The 25,916-nt window shown below is 38.3% G+C and overlaps 1 protein-coding gene across 1 annotated transcript in view; it reads right to left on the minus strand.

Moving 5' to 3' along the window:
• Window positions 1-11,501, minus strand: part of LOC135703914 (U8-agatoxin-Ao1a-like) — a 91,876-nt gene extending 80,375 nt beyond the window's left edge. Inside the window, exon 1 of the mRNA XM_065225283.1 lies at window positions 10,918-11,501. Within this exon, the coding sequence (XP_065081355.1) occupies window positions 10,918-11,038 (121 nt within the window). The 5' untranslated portion in view covers window positions 11,039-11,501. The remainder of the gene's footprint in view (window positions 1-10,917) is intronic.
• Window positions 11,502-25,916: the final 14,415 nt, after the last annotated feature.

Consider the following 25,916-nt stretch of genomic DNA (forward strand, 5'->3'; position numbering starts at 1 on the left):
AAACATTTTAGTGAAACCAATGGATAAATGTCGTACTAACGTGTTGTTTACATCTTAAAGCAGTTTTATACTGCATGAAAGTTTTAAAAAATTAAAAAAATATTCCTTTTTAGTATGTTTGAAAGTAAGGCTTTATGATGAGCTAATGCGTGATAAGTGAAGTTTTTTGAAAACACATTGAAACTCAATTGTTTTGAAGTTTTTTTTTTCATTAAAACATCCATGCAAATTGAAAAAAAGAGTTTTTTTATGATAGTAAAGCGATCTTTGAAAAAACCAATTAACTAAGATTGACTAAACTAGTGATTTAAAAAATAGGTCCAACCATTGTCAGTTTTTGGGTTGGTCCAACCAGAATCAATTACCCTAGTACAACGAAAAATAACCATGTGAGTAATGTTTACAAACACGGCCCACTCCGAAATACCGAAACAGGTTCCACCAGTGTATCGATGGGGACAATTCATCTTTATCACCAAAAAATGCCGTGCGACGTGTCAAACTTCATGATTTTGAAAGATCAAGCCAATAGACTGGTTTCAGGTACAAACTGATGTGGCCACTCCGAACCATCTGAAGTTGGTTCCGGCACGGTCATTTTGGGACAATTCTTTGTAACATCAAAACATGCCGTGAAACGTATAAAACATCATGATTTTGAAAGATCAAGCCAATAGACATAGATTGGTTTCAAGTACAAACTAATTTCGCCAGTCCGGAACATCTGAAGCAGATTTCGGCGGAGTCTTTGTGAGGACAATTCGTGATTAACACTTAAATATGCCATGCGACGTGTAAAGCTTCATGATTTTGAAAGATCTAACCAATAGATATAGATTGGTTTCGGTACAAACTTATGGGGGCACTTCGAAAAGTCTGGAGCAGGCTACGGTAGAATCTATTTGGGACAGTTCTCGATGAACAATTCAAAAGGTCCTATCTGCTTTGATCGATTCTGTTAATCGACTTTCTCTTTTGATAACCACTGCTATGCAAACAGATTTTGCGCTCTTTTTACCACATGGTTTGATAAAGGAAGATCTTAGATTGCACCCAAAACGTCAAATACAACAGGGAAAGGTTTTACAGCTGAGCCATTAACGAAAGAGAAAGTGGATGAAGAGAATCGATAAATGCAGATAGGGCTTTTTGAAATGTTTGTCTAGAGTTCTTTTCTATCATTAAAACAAGCCGTGCGACGTGTCAAACTTCATGATTTTGAAAGAGCGTGGCATGTGTCATATGTCCATATCCGAATAAATATTGACCATACAAAAATAATGGTATTGTCAAAAACAATAAAAATACAATGGAACTTATTGTTATATACAATAGAATCTATTTTAAAATTAACTTTAATAATAGAAAAGCGGAATTGTTAGTAACCGTAACCTCAAAAAAAATCCCGAAACAATTTGATCATGTTACAACAAACTCTATTGTTTTTTTATTAACAAAAATTCTGATAACATAGAATTTATTGTAAGTCTAGGAAAAGCTACGTTTCATCACTACCTAAAGCCCCGTGTTGCCGACAGCATTTCCAGTCGATGGTGTGTTATAATACAATTCTTCTTTACCCAACTATTGTGTTGCTCCTCTCGTCATGACCAACTTGGTCATCTCAGAGAGAAAGCAGTAGGGTGGTTGTTGCGTGCTGTACCATCATCAGCATTGTTGACGGCCACTTCCGTCTTGAGTTGTTACATTCAAAGTGTTTTATGTTAGTTCATACGCGAATTTTGCACACTTTTTTCCTGTAGATTTAAAGACATATTTCAAATCTCCGTGTACATCGTATGGGTTAGGCAAAAGGTGTGCGTTTGACTTAGTACTGTCGCATTAATGACCCTTCTCTCATTTTCAACTTCTATTCAATTTTCATACTGCCGTACTCTTACGGAACTATCCACCTACCCTCTTCTAAAATCATTCTCTAGCTAATAAATTATCACACTAAAGCGTCATGTTAGATAGCATTTCCAACCAACTCTGAAAATCGCAAACTTCGCGTATGAAGTAACATAAAAACACTTAGAATGATTTTTTTTGTCATGACAGAACGTGACAGTGTTGTGTTCATCGTAATTACTAGCTCATTTATTGCTATTAATGTTACTACTTACGAGGAAATCTTAATAATATATTCTTTTTACCGATTACATACGGTTGCTTGCTTTAATTCATTTAAATTAGTAAGAAGTTTTGATGTCAAAACCGCACAATAATTATTCTCATGAGTGCTTGATCATTGGAAAATGACAGTGATAGGTAGTTTCGTCTCGTGATAGTGAGAGGGGCTATTTTCTCATTGTCACATGACGGCCGTGATATTTACCAGCTCTGACCGGGAGGTGCTAACTAGATTACTTCCGGATGCACCATTGAGCGTCACGAAGTTGATCCAAAGTGCTCTTCGAATATTATCACACGCTATTTGAACTTTAGGAAAACGATGAAAGCTTTACACTTGCTTACACTTTACATGCGTTTTCTGTATCTGTGAAACTAGGAATAATGATTAAAATTAAATTATGCACGAAATCGACTCAACAAAAATGGAAATCAGATTTGTGTTGCTAGCGCTGCTAAAGTGCAGAAAAATTTCATCAATCATGGCCATCTTGGTCTTTGCCATAATGGTAATCGTCATACGCCAGAAAGGGGTGATTTATAGCGAATTTGTTTATTATTTAGGTCCAACCTGGATCGGGTATCAAGATTGGAGCTGCTTGTTTTATGACAATCGTCAGTTTGATCGTTTGTTTTTAAAACCTACCTCAGTTTAAGGTTCGCACTGACAAATAGTTCGGGTTCGCACGGGTTGGAACTGGTTCCAACCTCGATAATAAACAAATTCGCTATTAGGCTGTGTTCAATTTGGTGAATTTTTCCTTAAATTTGACAGATGGAAAATTTTCAAATAAACCTGCTATTCCAGCAGACTTATTTCTGACAGACAAGGAATCAATTTCGACAAACGCTTTCTCAAAAATCGGCCGATCAACAACAGAGGGATTTTCGAACATCTTAATTTATTTTCGAAGTGTCAAATCTAAGTGAAAATTTTCCAAATGGAACACAGCCTTAAATTGTATGTCGCTCGAGCGTAAAAAGCTGGATAGTACCTGTTTTCTCTGACATGGAGAGGGAGTTGATCCAACGACCACCCGACGAGACAGTTCTTACATTTTCCTGGATTTCGTAGAACTTCGATGAAGTTCTTCAAGCTTTCCTGTTGTGCTTAGAAGTTCTGTGAAATTCGCAGAACTTCTCTGAAATTTTCAAATGTTTCATGAAATTTGCAGATATTTCACAGTACTTTCTTAATGTTACTACATTTTCCCTGCTGTTCGCTGAACATCCGCAAAGATTGCAGAGCATTCCGGACTATTGAAAAAAAACCTTGTTTTTGTAGATCTTTCCTGGAGTTTCAGAGCTATGTAATTATGCTATAGAGTTCACATAACTCTTTTGACATTCGAAGAACTTACCAAGACCACATTGAACTTCCCTGAAGCGTGCCAATTGTCCCTGAAGCTCATAGAATTATCCTGAAATTTAAAGAGCTTCTCTGAATATCGAAGAGCTTCCCTGAAGCTTTTCTGAACTTTTGAAGAAATGGCGTTGCCTGGCGGAGGCGAAGGATGGCGGTCCACTCTCAGTATTAAGTTTCTTATAAACTTTAACTGTTACAACAAACACAATGAGAATTGGGAAGTTTTTTCGGACTTCTCCGATTTATTTCCATTTAATTTTCGGCAAAAATCTCCAGGGTGTTTCTTGTGACTTCCATTTGAAGTTTTTAAGAACTTTTCCCGGAAGTTAGAATGTTTTTCTCAACTTTCCTATTGACATGTGAAGTTTATGTTCATGTTGATTTATTTTTGGTCGCTATTGAACCTTTAGTCGATTGCTGAATTTAGGTATTAGCCCAAATTAGAGGCATTTAGGCCGGCATTACATCCATTTCCCCTATTTGAGCAAATCCAGGATCCATTTTTTCAAGTCCTACAAGTCAAATTTCGGTTTGGGCTTTGGAAGCTGATCCTTTTTAATTTGTCTAAGGCCGGATTTTTTTAAATTAGGTATCTCGATTTATCAAAAATTTAAAGTAATTTTTCAAAACCCCTGGGATCATTTTTCAGAACCTCTGGGATCATGATATGTTTTCGAAGCTCAGAATCATAAAAAAAAATTGAAAAATTCAGGATGTTGAACATTCATCTTAATTATACATATTTAATATTTTTACAAGATCTTCAAAATTGCTCCAAGCTCGAGATATTGCTATTCCTGATTTTTTTTTTAATATTTCAAAGCGCTTGACTATGTTTTTTTTCTTCAATCCAGGATCTTAAGTTTGTTTTACTCTGAGCCTAGATTTTTTTTCCATATTCAAAGAGCTTAATTAAGCTGATTCCTAGTCTGAGATCTAATAAATTCAAAGTAAACGGAAACCTTCATTTTTGTTTTAAGACTTGGGTCTTAAACAAAATTAAATAAAAAAAATAAACGGTATAGTAAAAATATTTATAAGTCCGGAATTCTTCAAAACTTTAGTAATTCAGAAACTTGTTTTAATGTCCGCAATCTTCAAAATTTTACTAAATACGAAACCCTAAAACTGAAGTACGTCCCAGAACTTTGAGGAAATTGTCCATGTCTTAAATCTTTAAGATATGTTTGTACAAGAACTTTCGCCTGGATTTAAATTGTTCAAGTCGTTTTTGATATCATTATAGTTTGAAATGCAGTTATGAATAAGGATTGAGAAATAAGTCTCTGAATTTAAAGAAAATTCCCTGTGATTACCTGAGTGTCCAGGTCACAAATGGAATTCCCTGAGTCCTCTGGTTTTCCATGTTTTTTCCAGGTAGTCGATACCATGTAAAGTGAATTCCCAGATTTCTTTAGAGATTATCTTAAGAGTTAGAAATTGATTTATGAGCGTTTTAGTAGAATAATTGTATACCTTATAACGTTGTTTTTCCTTTTACATCTACTACTATTGTATCACTTTCACTTTCACTATTACTTAAAAAAAAACTATAACAGATACGTATTTCTTTTACAACTTGCAAACTTCTTCAGTGATAACTAGACACTGAAAAAGTTTGCAAACGAAATACGTATCTATTATAGATTTTTATTAAAGTAATAGTAAAATGATACAATAGTAGTAGAATTAAAAGAAAAGACAACGTAATAAGGTTCAGTCCGCATCGTGCTCTCTTGCCGTGCGGATCTATTTGCTTTTTGCTGAAGGAAGTGTTACTACTACCTAAAGCTACAACAAATTTAAACAGCACTTTTCAGTGCTCAACCTGTAAAATGTCTACCTTGTTCAACTTTATTCCTCTTCGATCCTTGTTTGGACCCTACACGTGGTAATCCTTCTTGGATATCGATTGCGCCTAAACGCAAAAGAAAGGGGCAAACTCTTGACCCCCCTTCTGATGAAATTAATTTGAGTAATCAATTTGATTTGCTCACGGATGATGAGAATGATCCATCATCCAAGAAAAATTCTAGTAAACTTTCCCGGCTTAATGCCAAGAAGGAAAAGATTCTCCCTATTGTGATAACCACTTCCGATTTCCATGCTCTTCGCATGGAACTTTTGAACTTCGTGAAAGTTAAGTTTTCTCTACAAATTGGACGTCGGGGTGAATGCCGTGTATTGGCTGAAACCTTGGACGGATTTAAATGTCTTCTCAAGTATCTTACTGAGAAGAAGCACAATTTTTTTACTTACGACACCAAAACTGAACGTGTGTTCAAGGTTGTCATGAAAGGACTGCCCAGTGGTGAATCCCTGGATCAGATCAAAGATGAACTGGCAAAATTACTTGGAGTTGTGCCACTCCAAGTAATCAAAATGAAAATGAAATCCCGTCCTGGCGATTCGCGCAACGGGATTTCTAATGATTTTTATTTAGTTCACTTCAAGTCTAGTGAACTAAACAACCTTAAGGCCTTAGAAAAAGCTAGCCTTATGCTCCATGTCCGAGTGAAGTGGGAACACTTCAGGAAGACTGGAGGAAATTTCCAAAACCTCACTCAGTGCCGTAAGTGCCAGGGATGGGGTCACGGAACTAAAAATTGCTACATGCCAGCTAAATGCATGAATTGTGGTGATTCCTCTCACGCAAAGGACGACTGTCCTGTGAAGGAAGATCCTAAGAAATTTAAATGTTCAAATTGTGGTGAAAACCACAAATCCAATTTTTGGGAATGTAAGACTCGCAAAGCGATCCTACAATCTCGTTCTAACCGACAGGTAAGAAACGCTCCACGTTTCCGACCAGGTACAAATTCCTCTGCTGTTAACAACGGTCAGCGAGGAACAAATTCTACATTCGTACCCGTAGGTACAAATATCACCCATGCTTCAAATTTTTCATCTGTACCTACTCCCCTCGCTGCTAACAATGTTCAGCGAGTTAATGGAGCTACCTATGCTGCTATTGCAGCGGGTAGAAATCAAAATACTAACCAAAGTAATTCTAACGGAAATTTTGACAATTTTGACTTAGAAAGCATTACTGCCCCTAAAATGGAATTTTTACAGAAATCATTAATTGACATGATTTCTGATATGCTTAAATCTAACTCCATGTTTGATGCTATTCAAACTGGAGTAAAATTTGCAAATAATATTGTCATGACTTTAAAATTCAGTAATGGATTTTAAAGCATTAAAAATTGTAAATTGGAATGCTCGATCTCTTAAAGATAATGAAGACGAGCTATTTAACTTTTTGAGAGTTCATAACGTGCATATTGCCATCATTGTTCATAGAGGAATCAAACATAAAATTCTTTCTTCATTTGAAACCAAAGTTTTTGAAACTTTGGGAGTTTCTGTTGAAACAAAATTTGGACAACTTACGTTTATAGCTGCCTATTTGCCATTCCAATGCGTAGGCCAGCAAAAGAATTTTCTCAAGGGTGACCTCCAGAAACTTACCCGTCATAGGTCTAAATTCTTCATTATTGGTGATTTTAATGCAAAACACCGCTCATGGAATAATGCTCAAAGCAATTCCAATGGTAATATTCTGTTTGATGATTGTTCTGCAGGTTATTACACTATTCAATATCCAAACAGCCCAACATGCTTTTCTTCTGCAAGAAATCCCTCCACTATTGATTTGGTCTTAACTGATTCATGTCAACTTTGTAGCCAATTGGTTACCCATGCTGACTTCGGTTCTGATCACCTTCCAGTAACTTTTGAAATATCCCAAGAAATAATTTGTAATCCCAACAGCTCTACTTTCAATTACCATAGAGCTGATTGGGAGCAGTATCGAACATTATTGGAATATAACTTCGATCCAAACATTCCTTTGCAAACCAAAGATGAAATAAATTATGCTCTTGAATCTCTGACTACTTCTATAGTTGAAGCAAGAGCTGCCTCAGTACCAAAATGCGAGGTTAAATGCGATTCAATTATAATAGACGACGATCTTCAGCTCTTGATTCGCCTTAAAAATGTCCGTAGGAGACAATATCAAAGAACACGCGATCCTGCCATGAAGGTTATCTGGCGGGATTTGCAAAAACAAATTAAAAAGCGTTCCTCTGCCCTGAGGAACAAAACTTTTGAAAATAATATTTCTAAATTAGACCCGAGTTCCAAACTCTTTTGGAAACTCACAAAAATTTTGAAAAAACCTCAAAAGCCTATTCCAGCGCTTAAAGAAGGTGGTAAAATTTTGATCACAAATTTGGAAAAAGCTCAGAAACTTGCTAAGCAATTCGAGAGTTCCCATAATTTTAAGTTTGGGTCTTACTAGTCCTATTGAGAATCAGGTTGCTCGGGATTTTCTGAATATTTTCTCTCGGGAAAATATTTTTGATGATTCCTGGGGGACTGATTTGGACGAAGTAAGGTCTATAACTAAAAAGTTTCAAAATATGAAAGCTCCAAGTGATGATGGAATTTTCGATATCCTCATCAAAAAACTCCCAGAGAGTACCTTGTCTTTCTTGGTAAAATTATTTAACAGATGTTTCCATTTGGCATACTTTCCTGATAAATGGAAAAATGCAAAAGTTGTTCCAATTTTGAAGCCGGATAAAAATCCAGCTGAAGCTTCTAGCTACCGCCCAATAAGTTTGCTTTCTTCAATAAGTAAACTTTTTGAAAAGATAATTTTGAATAGAATGATGCTTCACTTCAATATGAACTCAATTTTTGCAGATGAGCAGTTTGGATTTCGCCATGGGCATTCAACTACTCATCAACTCTTAAGAGTTACCAATTTAATTCGTTCAAACAAATCTGAAGGCCACTCAACTGGAGTTGCTCTTCTAGACATAGAAAAAGCATTCGACAGTGTTTGGCATGAAGGTTTGATTGCTAAATTGAAAAATTTTAATTTTCCACTTTATATTATGAAATTAGTTCAAATTTATTTAACTGACAGAACTTTGCAGGTAAATTATCAAAATTCCAAATCTAATCGACTACCTGTTAGAGCAGGAGTTCCTCAGGGTAGCATTCTTGGGCCTATATTGTATAACATTTTCACTTCGGACCTCCCTGATTTGCCTCAGGGTTGCCACAAATCTTTGTTCGCTGATGACACAGGCATTTCCGCTAAAGGAAGAAGTCTTCGTGTTATTTGCAGCAGACTGCAGAAAAATTTAGATATTTTCTCTTCTTATTTACAAAAATGGAAGATTTCTCCCAACGCTTCCAAAACTCAACTTATAATATTTCCACATAAGCCTAGAGCTTCCTTTTTGAAACCTAGTAGTAGTCACATAGTCACTATGAACGGAGTTCCAATTTCCTGGTCAAACCAAGTGAAATATCTTGGATTAATACTTGACCAAAAATTAACTTTTAAAGATCACATTGAGGACATTCAAGCTAAATGTAACAAATATATTAAATGTTTGTATCCTCTTATAAACAGGAAATCCAAACTTTGCCTGACGAATAAACTTCTAATATTTAAACAAGTTTTTAGACTGGCCATGCTTTACGCTGTGCCAATATGGTCTTGTTGTTGCACTACCAGGAAAAAAGCACTTCAAAGGATTCAGAACAAAGTTCTGAAAATGATCTTGAAGTTGCCTCCCTGGTACAGTACTACCGAGGTACATAGAATTTCGAATGTTGAGACTTTAGAACAAATGTCCAACAAAATAATGAATAATTTCAGGCAAAAATCGTTGCAATCCTCAATTGCAAAGATTAATTCCCTTTATACTTAGATAAGATTTAGTTTTAGTTTTTAGTTTTAAGATATCAATTGTTATACTGACATGCAGGTTAAAAAACCTGTTTAAAATACTTAATTGCCAAGACATGAACAATGTAAAAACACTTAGATATATATCATAACAATTAAGGCTGGTACGTTACTGCAGTAACTGGAGCACCTAGGTTAAAAATGAAATGTAATTTATTTTGAATTTGGAACAAATAAAGAGTTAAAAAAAACGTAATAAGGTATATCTTTAGAGTGTTTTGTAGAGACATTCTAGAGTATTGTGGAGAAAATTTCAGGGGAAATTCCAAAAAGAATCCCAATATTTACCTAGGAAATTTTGAAAAGCACTCAGAAGAAATCATGGGATACTTCTAGAAAAAATAGAATGTAGACATCGGCTTAAGAAGCATGCCACAAGTTTTATGAGCAAACCTAACAAAAGGATTCAAATTATCAACTACGAAAATTGCCTGAAGTTCAATTTTCAACGACTTTTTAGTAATTTCTTATACAAACACGTTAAGGTATACAGTTATCGGGAAAATATAATGAAAAGTATGAACGGAACCCAATGATCGTAATTAGGAGCATGGTAAAGATTTCAGACAAAACGAAAAAAAATCATACATATTCATTAAAATCAGGTTAATAATTGTAAAATATTGTTTAATAATTTAAATACCAATAAACCATTATACATGTGACAATTTTTAAAAGAGCAGACAATTACCTGAAATTGCAATAAAATAAACACATTTTTTGTTTTTTATTATTATTTTCCCATGATGACTTTCAAAAATTTTAATGGAAAAATCGGGTATTAAAAAATTTGATTACCTAAACACTTCTCAAATCGCCATTAAGGCCATATTTCCGGAGATAAACAGGTTTAAATATTAAGAAAACCAAAATCTTGATTTATGTCAAATTTACCGAAAGAATCGGGTATACAAATTTCGATCACCTAAACACCCCTCAATTCGCGTGACAAAACTAAACATTATGTACTTCCGTACAAACCGTAGACTTAGTGTGCATCTCCAACACGGTATTTTTTTTTTGTAGCTGTGCCTATACTAAAAGAAAGTATTATTAGATATATATATCAAAGAAAAGTAAAAAAAAAACTTTTACAATTACAGTGCCTGTACGTCGATTCCTATATTGTAGAGCCCCGGGCCATATCTACTGTATTTCTCCTATAAAAGTGGCACTACTCATACTTGTTAATACTTGATTTGGGGACGTTGTAAAAAGAATGAAATCAGATCTATCGCATTCAAAAAAAAATAGCCTAAGCCGTTAGCAGTTCCATTTGAAATAATCAGCCCCTTCTAAACTCGCACTTCTTAAATCAACAAAAGTACACACCCAATACCGTGTAGAGTGTGTGCGAAAGGACATAAAACCCATTCACGATCTGGTGGATATTATATTTACTAACCGTACGTGCACAGCATTGAACAGGACCCCTAATATTACCCGTTTCTCTACTATCCACTTCCATCTCATGTCCCAGGATGGATTTGGACAGACGGAAATTGAAATGACAAACACCACGAACCCCATCGAAATGCGCGCTTTCACTGCATTGGATTTCACAGGCAACCATATGTTTGCACTTCACTGGATAAGAGTGGAATTATGGCACCGATTTCGAAACAGAACATGCATCACTTACCGTCCAGCAGGTTGGGATAGGGTTCCTCCGAATCGTAGAAGTAGCTACTAGCACCTCGAGCACTAGCAATAAACATTACCAACAGGCAGATCAACAGTCTTCCAACCAGGTACTTATTCATTTTGACTCATCAATTTTCTAACCGCGGGTAACACTTTCACTTGTTAGCGCACTTCCGGAACCGAAGCTGCCAATTCCTAGTTGACGCTATTCACAACCGCCGGAAAACACTACGCCTTTCACCAAACTATGCTCTCGAAACAATAGAGCACGCTTTGTCGTTCAGGAAGTCTCTGCAAAAGAAACACACGCTCGTTCGCCTTTTTAACCTTTTCACATGAGCCAGAAACTCAGCAAGTCCTTTCTCAAACAAGACTCCGACCCCCGACGACAAAAGAAGCACCAGCAGCCGTGGAAGTGTGCTCCCTCTGTGTGTGATCAAACACCGTCCTCAACAGCTGGAAGCGATTCCCTCCAGTGTCCCTCACACTCGCCTCACTCGCTCTCTCACTCTGGCTAGATCTGTCTATCGGTAGGTCCCTACTTTGGCAACCGCAAGCAACAGTAACCGATAGTAAAATGATGAACTGATACCAGCAGCCACGCATTCTTATATGAGTTTTCCCTCCCGACAGTCAGGCACTGCCCGCAGCAGCAGCAGCTGTACAGCATTCTGGCGGTCGGCGTCGAGCACGCCATCGCCATCGCGACGCCCCAGCTCGGATCGGATCGGGCTTAGTTACGATCCCGACCGACCCATACGGCGGCTCTGTGGAAAATACTATCGTAACTACGCCGGAGCCGAGTCGAGTTTTTCCGTCTTCGTTTTTCCCATCCCAGTGAGTGGGTGGTCTTCTCGGGCAGACGCTGATGCCGAGAATGGCTAAACTTGTTGTTATTATTTTGCACGCAGAAGATGCGGGTGGTGCTGATGGAAAAGTTTCCGGCCAAGGAACATCCCGACCAAGTGCGCGCCAAAGTGCATTGGTGCTCGTCAGTTAACTGGCTGCGTAAACAAATAAAGTACCTCACCGGAAGGGTGTAAGATGGTAGAATAGCAAATCACACTGGAATGCATCTCGAGCTACGGATAGGTTGTCAGGATCGATGTATACCCAACTTATCATTATTTACAGCGGTAAACATTTGTGTGGAGTCGAAGAATGCGACTTCTGTCCGATTGTACACCGGAATATATTTGAATAAAGAAAACTTTTTCGTAAGCCCATATGATTACTTTTACAAAGTTGGGCAGTTGTCGTTATAAGTTTTGAAACGAGGAAACTCAAATAAGCCTTTCGAAACAATGACATTGTTCTAGAGCTCAGTACGTTAACTATCGACACGAAACTTTGGATTGATTTTGCCTTATTTATTAGCATAGCTTAGGTTAGACTGACTGCACATATCAATGGTTGCTACTCCGTGATTGATCAGAACCAGTGAAATACACAATGAATCAACTGAATGGGGATGGGAGTGACCTCTATTCTGAATGTATAAGTTTCAGTGACTCCATATTCAACCCTTTTTCTGTACATTGGGGTCAATTCGACCCTAGGCCACTTTGAGAGCCTGTAACTTTATTATTTATCAATGGATTTTACTAATTCTTTCGTGAATAGGTGCGTCCACCAGAGCTCTGTAATACAATATAACATTCTCTCCAGAAAACATGAAAAAATATTTATTGGAAAATTTTTATTGAAACACAAACGTTGTCTGTATCCTGGGGTCAATTCGACCCCAAATTATAATTGCCGCATCTTAACGAAATTTCAATAGAATTCTGAAATTTAAAATTACTTGCAAAGTAAATTTAGATGAATTACTGTTTAAACTATCAGATTTTTTTTAAAGGGCTGATCTCTCGGGGGGGGGGGGGGGGGGGTTCATTGTAAAACTATACCCATGAAGTGGCATATTGTGATATTAGAGATGAATATATCACGAGATCCCAATCATGTAGATTGTTGTTTCCTTCTGCAAAGATATTCAAGACTACAAGGTCTTCAGAACTATAGATAGTATATGATAGAATTGATTCAGTATATCTAAATATCCTGCTTATGTGGATGGTTACCATATTCGGCAAACTTGTTCAAATCGACAGCAGCTACTCCGTAGGAACAGAGTTTTTTTTTCAGAATTCTCTCACCACGTGGCGCTAGTGTGACATCCAGTTTCCATTGTTTCCACTAATTTAATATCTTAACTAGATAGACCTATTTTATGGTAAACAGTTTAGTTTAGATTGCACTCACGAGGTGGCACTTGTGTGACATTAATTTTCCATTGTTTGCCCTAACTTAACATCTTGACTAGATAGAAGGTTCCCGTCTTCGGCAAAGTTGTTCATATGAACAAAAGCTATTTTATGGTAAAGAGTTCAGCTCATAATTCACTAACCAGGCAGCGCTCGTGTGACATTTATTTTGAATCATTTGCCCTCAGATGGACTAGATAGATGGTTTCCATCTTCAGCAAAGCTGTTCAAATAAATAAGACCAATTTCGGGGTAAACAGTTCAGCATAGAATTCACTCGCTAGCTGGTGCTCGTGTAACATTAATTTTGTATTGTTTGCCGGAACTTAACATCTTGACTAGATAGAAGGCTCCCATCTTGGGCAAAGTTGTTCAGATAAACTAGACCTATTCTATGGTAAACAGTTTAGCTCAGAATTTGCTCATCAGTTCTCACTGTTGCTTCACGTTGTTTCGAGTTTTTTTTTACAGCTTGCCTAGATAGAAGGTTGCTGTTTTCAGCAAAGTTTTTATGATTAAATAAAACAATTATATGGTAATAATCATAGTTTAGAATTCACTCCCCAGAGATCTATGGAGCTTAGTTTTGTTTATATGTTGTGCTTTTATTAGATATTTTAACTAATTAGAATATCGCTCTCTTCAGCAATCTTGGCCATCAGTTGCCAACTATGTTCAAGAAATTCCTGTCATCCACATTTAGAAAGAAATACGCAATTCAATTTAAGCTTTCGTTTATTTAAAAATATTTTCTCAAAACTAACGTGATAAGGAATACAATTATTCCACTAAACCACTTATAAATCACTTTAGAATATAGTTCATAACAGTCACTTTTGTTCATCAATAGTATAGGATAGGTCTTGTCCATCTGAACAACTTTACCGAAGACGGAAACCTTCAATCTCAGAAGTGCACAGCAGAAGGCATATGGTGGGCCATATTGCAAGTTTCTACGTCAAGTGTGGGCCACACTCCGCGCCGTAGTAAGAGGATGTCAAAAACGGCCAAGGGTGACAAGAATTCAAATATTTTGATTTAGTTCCACGAATCATAAACAATAATTCTACTATACAAATGTGACAGATTTTATGAGCTCTACAATAAAGTTGATATTTTGAAGTTAAATAATTCGAAAGATTTATAAAGTCTCATTAAGACATAAGACTTAAGGTTGTTATGCTGAACGCCATGGTTGAATTTTGGAAAGTGAAAGATTGTAGTAAGACATTTTATTAAATATCTTGAGCTTGAAAAAAAACTTGGGATCTGTCTTGAACATGGATGAATTTATCTATCTATCTATCTATCTAATACAAACGCAGCCAGTATGAGCCAGTACGGGAAACATCCTGGAAAATGATAAGGTTAGATAACGCCTAATAATTTTTCTTGTCAACATTGATGTTTAAAGCATATCTTTGATATGAAACAAACATCAAAACGGCCAGTCTGCTGCGTTGCATATGCCGGAAAGATGATTATGTGAAATGATTTGAGTTTAAATAAATCTATTTAAACCGAGATGCATTTCGTGAATCTACAAGGGTGGAAGGATGCGTGGACATACTGTACCAAACGCTCAGAGTTATGAATGAATGTAACAATAATATGTGATGAAATTAATGGTTTATATAATATAGTGTATTGAAAAGATCGCGAGGGGGGCATCTAAATGTTTTTATACATTACTTGCTATTCCGTGGACCCTAATGGAGATAGCTGAAGTTCAGCATAATTTTTCAAACTTTCTCTAGAATTTAGCAATAACTCCGGTTTGATTTGAGATTTGGGCCTTATTGCTTCTGTAAACAAACAATGTCAATCTCAGATTTCTGACGTATAAAAGCCAAATCTCCCTAACAAACTATACCAAATGATAATGAAATCATTCCGCTACCAAATTGTGTTATTAGTTTTCGAGCTTATTCGCAAGAAATCGGTGATTTAAGTTAATGCTTACAAAAACAATTCTCGTTTACTTTTTCAAAGGGACGTATCAGCTTTTGTAAACAACGCATTTGATCGTCGATTTGGCGTAACTGGAGAAAATTTTCCCTATCTGATGATAGTGTTATCATGCGTGGGCGAGCTACCAGTTACGCCAAATCGACGGCCAAATGCATTGTTTACAAAAGCTGATACGTCCCTCTGAAAAAGTTATCGAGAATAATGCTCAAATCTCGAATCAGTCTGGAACTAACGGAAACACCAGCACTTTATTCCATCGATGAAAAAAAACACACACAAACCGGATTAAACCCATAATATTCTACTCATTAAGAAAGAAAGGTCCCTCGAGGGTCATCGAGCTTCTAAAAACCACTACACTCTACGACAAAATATGATTAATGTTTCGCTTTGGAACACAGCAAACTTTGTACTCACCATTTGTCTACGATATAACACCTTTTCCCGGCACCTCACCGGGATCTGCACGTCCGCTATCTGTCACTGTTTGCAAAAATATCTAATAGCAATTACCTTTGTCGTAATACTTCGTTTAACGAAAACAAATGTGCTTGCTTTCCAATGGTCATCTGGAACGAGGTTCACGTTTAGTGCTTTCCCAGGAACCGTTCACGGCTACCAGCTACCGCCCGTCCAGTCTTGGGCGTATCAAGCGAGACATCCTTCAGATTGCTCGCAATCTCCGACACTGGCGAGAGACCACCAGCCGAGCACTTTTGCAAGTGGAAAACTTGCTGGTTCTCGGCAACGTTGACCACCGAATCACCACCAACACTCGCGACGGACAGCACTTTCCCGTTTAAATTCACCAACCGGACCGGATTCAAACTCGCCCACGGTCACGAGACTCTCGATAGAACTACACGCCGAAAGTGTGGCATCCGTACTCGGAAAACCGGGCTTCCGGGAGGCAATCCACTATAGCACAATTTCGTTAACACTTAAAACTCAATTACAGCACAAACAATAGTTTTTTTTTTTAATCTTTATTTGAGAGATTTTTAGCCGAAGGCTAGTTCATCTCTTTGTCATAAAGAGGTCTCAGAAGAAGAACCTCAAAAACGGAGTTTTTATGTTGACAGAGTATATTACTTCTACGAACATTGTTGTTCGTTAGTTGCTGTTGTTTCTGCGAGTGGACACCGTCATGAGGGCCGACGGCTCATCCCACGTGGCGTCCCACCGCCTGCTGGAATACAGCCTTCCAGGCTTTTCATAGGAAGTGACAAGTTAAAATGAACATTTAACATTAATCGGAACAAGACGGCACCGTCACGAGGTCCAAAGGCTCATCCCGTGCGGAACCGTCCCGACAGCCTGAAGAAAACTCACAAACAGAAAATGACAAAAGGACCTAACTAAACACTATAATACATTTTGGCTTCCCTGAGGAAAACCAAGAGGGCGTCAGCAGCGGGTACGTTGTCTCCGAGGAGGTTCCGGATGCTGGAAAGGCCTCCCTTTTTTTTGAATGGTCCTCGACCGAGATTGTGGCTCAGTCTACAGTGTCCGGTTCGGAGCCTGGATAACACTTTTTGATCCGGTTGATTCCGGAGGTCCGTCCATGCCTCCGTGCTTCCTTTGATCTTCCGGATAAAAGGTCCCCTGGCGCCGAACCACTCTTCGTTCCATGCCTTTCGTGTTGTGGATTTGATCCATCGCTTGATGTCTTGCAGCGGCACCTTATCTGTGAATCTGGGACCGGATGGTCCAGATCTAGCGAGTTGATCCACTGCCTCGTTGCCTGGTATCCCACAGTGTCCAGGTATCCATGTATATACGGTGCTCCTTGGGGCGAACTTCAGTGTGGCCTGGATCCACGGATGTGACGGAGCTGCCGAACGGAGTTCCTGTATGGCACTGTGGGAATCCGTCAGGATGAGGATTGGTTGGCTGGCAGGTACTGTAGCTGCATGAAAAATTGCAGCAGCTTCAGCAGAAAAGACGGAGCATTGCAGCGATAAACTATTACTAACAAGTATACCACTTCCGGATACTCCGATGCCAACGCCTGAGTTGGATCGGGAACCGTCAGTGTACCGGTGTAAAAATTCAGCGTTTCGTGAACTGAGAAGTTCGGCAACGGACCGACGCAAGGCCTGGGAGTTGTCCCCTGCTTTGAACCGGTTCTTTATCCTGCTATCTATATTGGCGTCGGAAGAGAACCAACGCTTCTCTCCGTGCCAGTGGGTCCTAGCCACCGGGAGGAGGTCGATGTTGGCGATCGTGCGCAGGATTCTGTTCCCCTCATCAAGGAGGAAGATCCTGCCATTTCTAGATGTTTTCGCAACAAATGATGCGGCTTTGATGACGGTTGCATTCATGACCTGGTACCGGATAGGCAGGATCTTCGCTTCCACGCAGGCCGAATCGGCAGGAGTAGAGGGCAGGAGACCTGATATAACCCGGATGCTGTTGTTATACGTTGGGCCGAGGATTTCGTTTTACTCCTGATTTTCCAGGTAGGTATTTTCAATTTCAAGTTATTTCTGAACGCGTTCGACTACTTTGGTCAAACTTGCACCATGTTGCACTGCAGTTGTTCTCTATAGAAGTGTAAACAAACAACTGTGAAAGATTTTCGATTCTCAACACTAGAGGCGTGCTAGCGGCGCATGAGGGGCGTACCAATTTACTTTTAGTCTGCCTTTAATCACCCAAATTTCACACTCTTCATTGTTTGAATAGACTAGCACATAGTTTGACATAGTTGTAGAACTGTTTATGTAAAGCAATTTTTTTTCCTTTGGTTTGTTTTTTCCGTCGATCTTGTTTTCCGTGTTGAGCACCAATGCTACCGACGTGCCAGGAAGGCAGCTCCCACACCTGGACCCTACCTATCGACCCATCAACTCATGAACCGGGGACCAACGGCTTTACTTCCCATCCGAAGGAAGGCGTGATCAGAGATGTTATGCATCAGAACATCCCGGCAGCGCCGACTGGGATTGAACCCAGGCCTGCTGGGGTGAGAGGGAAAAAGCAATTTTGCCGAAGAAACCAATTTTCAAACTCGAATGGATGTATAATATCATGTTTTATGGGTTCAAGTTATCAATTTACAATCTCTTTTTTTTTGGAAAACTATAACGCTGTTTATTGACTTAATTATAAATATATGTACTCCGCACTATTAAGCTTTGATTTGACCAACAAAAAATGTATTGGAACATATCCTTTCGATTGCTGTAAGACCTGTATCCGCGTTCTTCCCCCAAACTGAAGAAATCAAAAATTAAAAAACCTTGTTTTTCATGAAAGTTGGTCGTAACATTTTTATTATTAAAGGATTAAACGAGGCGCTTCCTTCAGCAAAAATGTACAATGTAATGAGTAGAAAAAAGTTTAAGAAGATAACTTTCACGTACCAACTGAATTTAAAAAGTTATTCAATATTACCTATAACTATTTTTTCTAGGGACACCCATTATATTTCATAAAGGCCCCTTATCGGGCTACTAACGGGCTTGGTGATTACTTGAAAGTGCTGGTCGTAAAGTGATCATCACATGTTGCTGAATGGCTATAAGAAAGTAAACCTCTATAACAAATCGTTCGTTGACCTAATTGCGAATGGGAAAGTTTATGAATGGAAACTGAATAAAGTGTGATGCGTGGGTGGCACTGTTGTTTTACACTTAACCCTCGGTTTCCTTTGAATCAAAGTTGTTATGTTTTTTGTTTGCCTAGCTGAAATTCCACTGAAAGCTCTAGACGAAAAGCTACAACATAAACCACTTGCACTACTTCAAGCTTCAGCTCATTAGCTCGAGTAAAAGAAATTCTTGTTCGCATACTGCCTGCCGGCTGCTAACGTCACTTTGAGACACATTTCACTACTAGTAAGTAGCATATCATCATCATAGTCATTATTACCACCATTCGGCATTCTTCGGCTCTCCCTCTAACTCATAACTGAGAAAACAGTATCATGTTCCGTACCAGCTGTTAGCATTCCAGTTTTTTTCACACTATCACACACCCACAGCGAAACACGCCAGAGCCGCACAATGACGCCGATGGATGATGTAAGGATAAGCTCAAGCAAGAGGAATCACATTTTCTTCGCTTGCTCTGTGTTGCATCCTTAATCCCGCACGGTCTTGTGAACGTGTGTCCGCTTCAGCATCGGAAGCGTTTTTTCTCCCCCGAAGTGTTACATTCCACACTCATAGTAGCTCATCGTGCTGGCGATGCCATCTCATCACCCAACACCACCACGGGATGATGACTGGAATGTTGTTGTAGCGCCCCCAACTGCGTGGTGTTTGACTCCTCTGTGTGTAGGCACACGGTTGGTGGGTGGTAACGACGGACAGAGCATCCAGTTTTCCATAACCGTTGGCCTATCAACGGGAGACGGGGATGAATTCCTATCCTTGCTCTCCAAAGCAGCATGAGATTTTCCCGTTCAATATGGTGATGTTGCTTTGAGTTGGGGTGTCTTCTGCTGGTGTTGTAAACACAAGTATGACACCCTGCCGCGCAAAGACTATTAGTACCCAATATTCACGATGAATTGTTTATGGCGGTGCTTTGTCATGGGATGGGGGAGCAGAATGACGTTCATCTTGGGATGTTTTATGGGCCGAACAAATTATGGGGAACATTCAGATACTACCAGAGCAAGTGGGGAATCAGCTTTTATTCCATGTTTTTATATGGATTAAGATTAAGAAAACAGTACCGTAGAAGCATTATTCGGGCCTGAACTCAACTGATGCCTAGTTAAGATATGATCGTCTTGGTCAGTTTCAAGAATTCTTCCACTCATATTACGTTGATTCTCGATGAGATAAAAGTTGGCAAGCAATTAGTGGTGAAATATGTATAAGATCTTTTAGCAAAAGTAGAAAATCCAGAGTTGCTCCATAAGTGACTGATTCGAGAATCCGTATTTTCACACCCAACCAAGAAATGTAAGATTCTATTAAAAACTTGCATAAAAAAGCATGCAGAATTTGCAATGTTTCACCGCATGAACAGATTCTGTAATGTGGTCGTCCGGAACACGTCAGTTTTAATGCGAGGCCTACTTTGAGCTCTAAATGTAAACTAAAATCAATCCTCTGGCACGGCCATTGGTTCCTGAAACCGCCGTCGGTGATAGTGGTGGTGCTGATGTTGACATGAGTTAAAGCTACGTTCATTGCATAGCTATTGATTCTTGAAGCCACCGTGAATATAATGTACCTGATTCTTACAATTTCACCGACTAATAAACACCGAGACAACCATCGATACACTACGTACTTGATCAACAAACAAACGCATGTACGAAGTTGAAACTCGTAATGTTTACATCAACTGTCAATAATTGACGTATAATCGAACCAAAGAAGCAAACAAATTGGCTTCAAAGAGTTCTTAGGTGACTTTAATTTAACTGGAGTGACTAACTAAGGCTGTGAACATGTCCATTTTCGGGCAGATCATGCTTTTCTCGACTAAGAATTTGTCGATAATGCTAAAAATAAAAAAAAAAACTTGGAAAAGTTCTGAAAACTGCGAAGAAGTGGAAAATTTATTTGAGTTTGAAAAGCTTCATGCCTCAACACATTATTTTTAATTTAGGGAAGCTTATTATTGATCGGGAACCTCTATATAATTTCAGGACATTTTTTTAAGCCTCATAATCGTGGAATAGTTGTGGAAATTACGTACAAGTGCAAGAAATTTCTTTCGTTGAACTTCGCGGAAAATCATCGAGAAACGTAGAAGTACAACAAACTTTGTAGAAGTTTTGCGAATTTCGTAGCATTTTGAGGAGCTGCATAAAACTTCATATAAGTGTAAGGAATTTTGAAAAAGTTCAGGGAATTTCGTAGAAAATCTTAAGATAGTTCAATAAACTTCTAGGAACTTCAGGGATTCTCACTTCAGTATAGGGAACTTCGTTGCAGATTGTCAGAGATCTGAATTCGAAAAAGCTTAAAGAAATTCTTGGGGGTTTTAAGAACTTCGTTAAATTTCAAGGTACTTTCCAGACGTTCAAGAATATTTGTAGATGTTTTAGGCGTCTTTGCAGAGGTGCAAAAATTTTCAGAGATCTTCGTAGAATTAAACGAAACGAGAGATTGAAAAAAATATGGAATTTGGAATAAGTTCAGGGAACTTCGTAGAATTTGAGGAAATTTAGTAAAACTTAAGGGAGTTATGTTACAGGATGTTCTTTCAGACATCCTTCCTAGATAGCAGGAAATATTCAAAAGATCTCCATATAGATAAAGATATAAGTAAAGTTCTCTGGATATTTTTTCAAGACTTCAGGTTGATCAAGTTCTGAGGATCTCCAACTATTTAAAAATTTAATGTTCTGTCAAGACTGTAGGTTGTTCAGGAAGTACCGTAATCCGGAGGAAAATTGATCACCGGGGTGAAATTGATCATTTGATAGATATTAAGAGAAATATTAGAAGTATATCATCATGAGACTCCAATGATTGCCTTGATGTGTTTTTCCTAACAAGAAGAAAAGAAAAATATTGCATAAATTAAAATTTTGTAGATCTGACGTTAATTAGCATACAATATCAACATCCAAACAAACGATCATAGGACTGCAACGATTGATGTCATTACCATTTAAATATCATGTTTTACTAAACTAAGTGTCATTGAATCCGAATTATTTTAAAAATTGCGGTAGAATGTTTCTCGCAAAATTACCAGTGATTTTGAATGACATTACCTACATTTAGGCGTTGTGCATTTAAGACATCTTTTTACCCTTCTTACAAAGAAGGGTATAGATATCACTTGAAAAACCGACTATCGATCCGAGGCCCGGAGGGCCGAGTGTCATATACCATTCGACTCAGCTCGACGAGATCGGAACATGTCTGTGTGTGTGTGTATGTGTGTATGTGTGTGTGTATGTAACGAAATGAATGCGCTCACGTTTCTCAGCAACCGCTCAACCGATTTGGACAAACTCGGCGCCAAATGATAGGTCTTGGGGTCCCATTGAACGCTATTGAACGGTTTTGGAATCGGTGAACCGGTTCCGGAGATATGGCCGGAATAAGATCCGGTGAATAAGGGCCTTCACGCTGGATTTAACGGAAAACGTATTAAAACCATCACATCAAATTACTACAGAATTCAAAAATAAGATCAATGCAAGTCGTGTTAAGTGTTCCAGACCACATTGGACACACTCTTGGACATGTTCCGGGTACCCCGGGGAAGTTGCTTGAATATGAATTGAATTAAAACCCATTAAATCACATTAAAATACGATGATAAGGTGATTGGTAGCCTCACCAAATAGACTACACCCGGATATATTCCGGGTACCCCCAGGCAGTGGCGTAGCGTCACTGGATGACACGGGGGTGGGGGGCTTGGTCACTGATAATGACAATAAAATAAATAAACTTGAATAAGTAAGAAGGGTCTGATCACACCATAGGTGGATAAATTCGGGTTTTTTTTTTGTGTTTCTGCTCAAAACTCTTTTCACACAAGAGTTTTAGCATCTGAATCGGATTCATGGAATCCACATTTAATAAGAACAATTACTAGGAATGCACTGGGCAGCTATTTGAGGTGTTGATCAATTTCACCCCATATCGATATTTACAAATTTAAAATTTCAAATATTTCCTAAAAATTAACAAAACATTCAATATTATAAAAAAAATGCAGGAAAATATAGCCCTCATAGCTACTGATTTAAATACCATTATTTTTTTCAATTAAGTTTATTGTAGAAATTTATTTATTTACGTTAAATAGTGATCAATTTATCCCCGGATTACGGTATTCAAAAGTTTTCCAGCTAATTGAATCTGATGGAATCTTGAATGATGAATCTAGATTTTATGGACATGTTTGTACATTCTCTATAGGGAAGACCCGTGCCTTGGTGATTTAGCACCTACATGATGACGAAATATTCAGAATCTAAATAATAGCTAGCTACAAAATTCATGGAATTACCTTACTCTGAGCATTTTCTTAAGTTTGAGATTTATTATTTATGAGATCCGGACGCTATGTGATTTCATTACAAAAAGCATGAACAAAGGATCATTGCTTGTTCTAATTGAGTATGTTTTTAAGGCTCGCCCAATTGAGGTCTCAATGATTGCTATGAAATAAATATAATCAAATTTATTGTTTCACCATTAAAATAAAAGTAAACCTCAATGTCTTATTATTGGTCACAGAAAAAAATAAACCCAAAAGCAAAATTAAAAAAAACAACACCCCTCCCCTAGGCCCCCTCTAGATAAATTTTCTAGCTACGCCAATGTTTCTCGGTACAAGTAACTTTAATAGCAATAATTGCAATGATCACAAGACTGTCACGTTTTGCCATGACAAAAAATGCGATGAGATTTTGAAGAAAATCTATTTAATCGTTTTCTCATCCGATGATAGTGACAGAAGTATCTCTGTACATATAGCGTGAGATCTTTAATTGAACATGAAATTTGCCAGCCCTGACAGTGATACTATGGTTTTGGCGTATTGATAATATTGGGAATATATTGAAATATGTGGTATACCATTCCCTATTGCAGTAAAATACAAATTAACAAATATGATACTCCATTCCCTGACATAACTAAACAACCAAAACAGTAAATATTCATTCACCCCCGGACAGCAAAGGCAACGCCCGGGTAAAAAGAATGCAATTATGCAATTCTAAACGAGCCATATGTGTAGCCACTCGATACTGGACTTTCAGCGCGCTCTCGTCTCTCTCCACCCTACCGGTGTGGTCCGAGGTCGTTCGCGCAGCAGGAAAGGTTTCGGATGACAACGCCAAGCGCTTAAGTAAAGTACATGTAAACTTATCGATTATGCTAGGATGAGCAATTTTGGACAAATTATATGTCACTCCAGTCGTCTCACTCTAAACCATAGATATCTTACTCTACCACACATAAACCAATGTAACCAAATTTGTATAAAAGGATAAGCATGTTCAATATAAAAGGATAAGCATGTTCAATAAACAGTGATCACTCCACCAATCACCAGCTAGTGCGGGTGATGAATAACATCCGAAGTAACAAAGCTGTATCCAAGTCCACAGCCATGGCCTTGTTAGACGTTGAGAAAGCGTTTGATAATGTCTGGCACAATGGGCTTGTATTCAAGTTTGTAACTTCAACTTTCCATTACATCTGGTTAAAATCATCCGTAGCTACCTCCAGCAAAGGTCGTTTAAGGTATCGTTGAATGGTTGTCTTTCCGACACGTTTTCCATCCCAGCAGGAGTCCCGCAAGGCAGTCTGCTGGGCCCCTTGCTTTACAGCATTTACACTTCCGACATTCCTCCCCTTGGAGACGGTTGCGTGTTTTTCCTGTTTGCAGATGATACCGCAATAGCCGTCAAAGGAAGGATGCCTCGCGAAATAACGAACAAACTTCAACGATGCCTTAACGCCTTTGCTGATTATGCCACCACGTGGAAAATCAAAATCAATGCTTCCAAAACACAAACAATCATGTTCCTCCATCGGCAATCACCCAAACTAAAACCGGCTCCCTCTTGTACTGTAATCATGGATGGCACAAGGGTTGAGTGGTCCGCCGAAGTAACCTATCTCGGGATGTTGTTTGACGAAAAGCTCCTATTCCGCTCGCATGTGGAGAAAACCGTAGTCAAGTGTTCCGCCTTGGTTAGGTGTCTGTATCCGCTGATTTGCCGCAGATCCCGCCTCTCAAGGGTGAACAAACTGGCCGTCTACAAACAAATCATAGCACCTGCGATCCTCTACGCAGCTCCGGTGTGGGAATCATGTGCACAGACTCACAGGAACAAAATCCAGGTCGCTCAGAATAGAGTGCTGAGGATGGTTCTTGATCGTCCTTTCGACACTAGAATAACAAATTTACATGAAGAGGCAGGCATTGCCAAAATAGATTCCAAAATTAACGAAATTAAGACTAAATTTGCACAAAAATGTAATTTATCAGAACATGCTTTGATAAGCAATTTGTATATAGTAGGTTAGGTGTACATAGTAGTTGTAGGTTAGTTGTAGTTGTAAATAGTAGTTATAAGTAGTCTCCTTTTTCCAATTCAAATCAAACCAATCCCACTAAGGTGGTCATACTTTAAAATAGGCCTGATAGGACTAGGAACTGTAAATAATAATTGAAATCTCAAATGTACTAAAGTTGAAAAGACGCATCTGTGTCACTTAAAAAATTCTTACATGTAAACCACACAATCACAAGAAATAAAGATCATTTAAATGGCAAAAAAATAAACAGTGATTCTGATTTTTGAGCTCGATCCGAATGGGACTACCCATCTCGGCATTTCGACATTCTCAATAAATCAAGTGTATTCTCTGCGACCCGGCTGGAAATCTCCAGCCAGGCATTTTGCACGTAAGAGAAAGTCCATGTTCGTTCCATGCTAAGTTGTGCGCGCGTTGGCACTCGTTAATTAAAACCGTCAAAAGAACGGTAAACATATATTGAAATTGTCTTGCCCCTTGGTAGCGCCTATCTATTTTTTTTTGTTTCTTAATTTATTTGATAAGGCTCAACCGACTTAACTTTACAGAGCCGAAGATTCTTGTTCACTATACAATACATCTTAAAACTACAGTCAAAAAGTACAACACAATAAACATTTTATCTTCCTCTATCCAATAAGCCTCCTCCACCAGAACGGGGGCCACTTCCAGTGGTTTCATTGTTTGGCTGATTCGCCAACGGGGAGCATAGTGCTTGCATTGCAGCAATGGACGCAAAACGTGGTCAGCACTCACACATTCATCACGAAACG

This window comes from Ochlerotatus camptorhynchus, unplaced genomic scaffold (genome assembly GCF_037179485.1).
Source record: "Ochlerotatus camptorhynchus isolate MF236.1 unplaced genomic scaffold, CSIRO-AGI_Acam_v1.1 ptg000222l, whole genome shotgun sequence".
In the NCBI taxonomy this organism is placed as follows: domain Eukaryota; kingdom Metazoa; phylum Arthropoda; class Insecta; order Diptera; family Culicidae; genus Ochlerotatus; species Ochlerotatus camptorhynchus.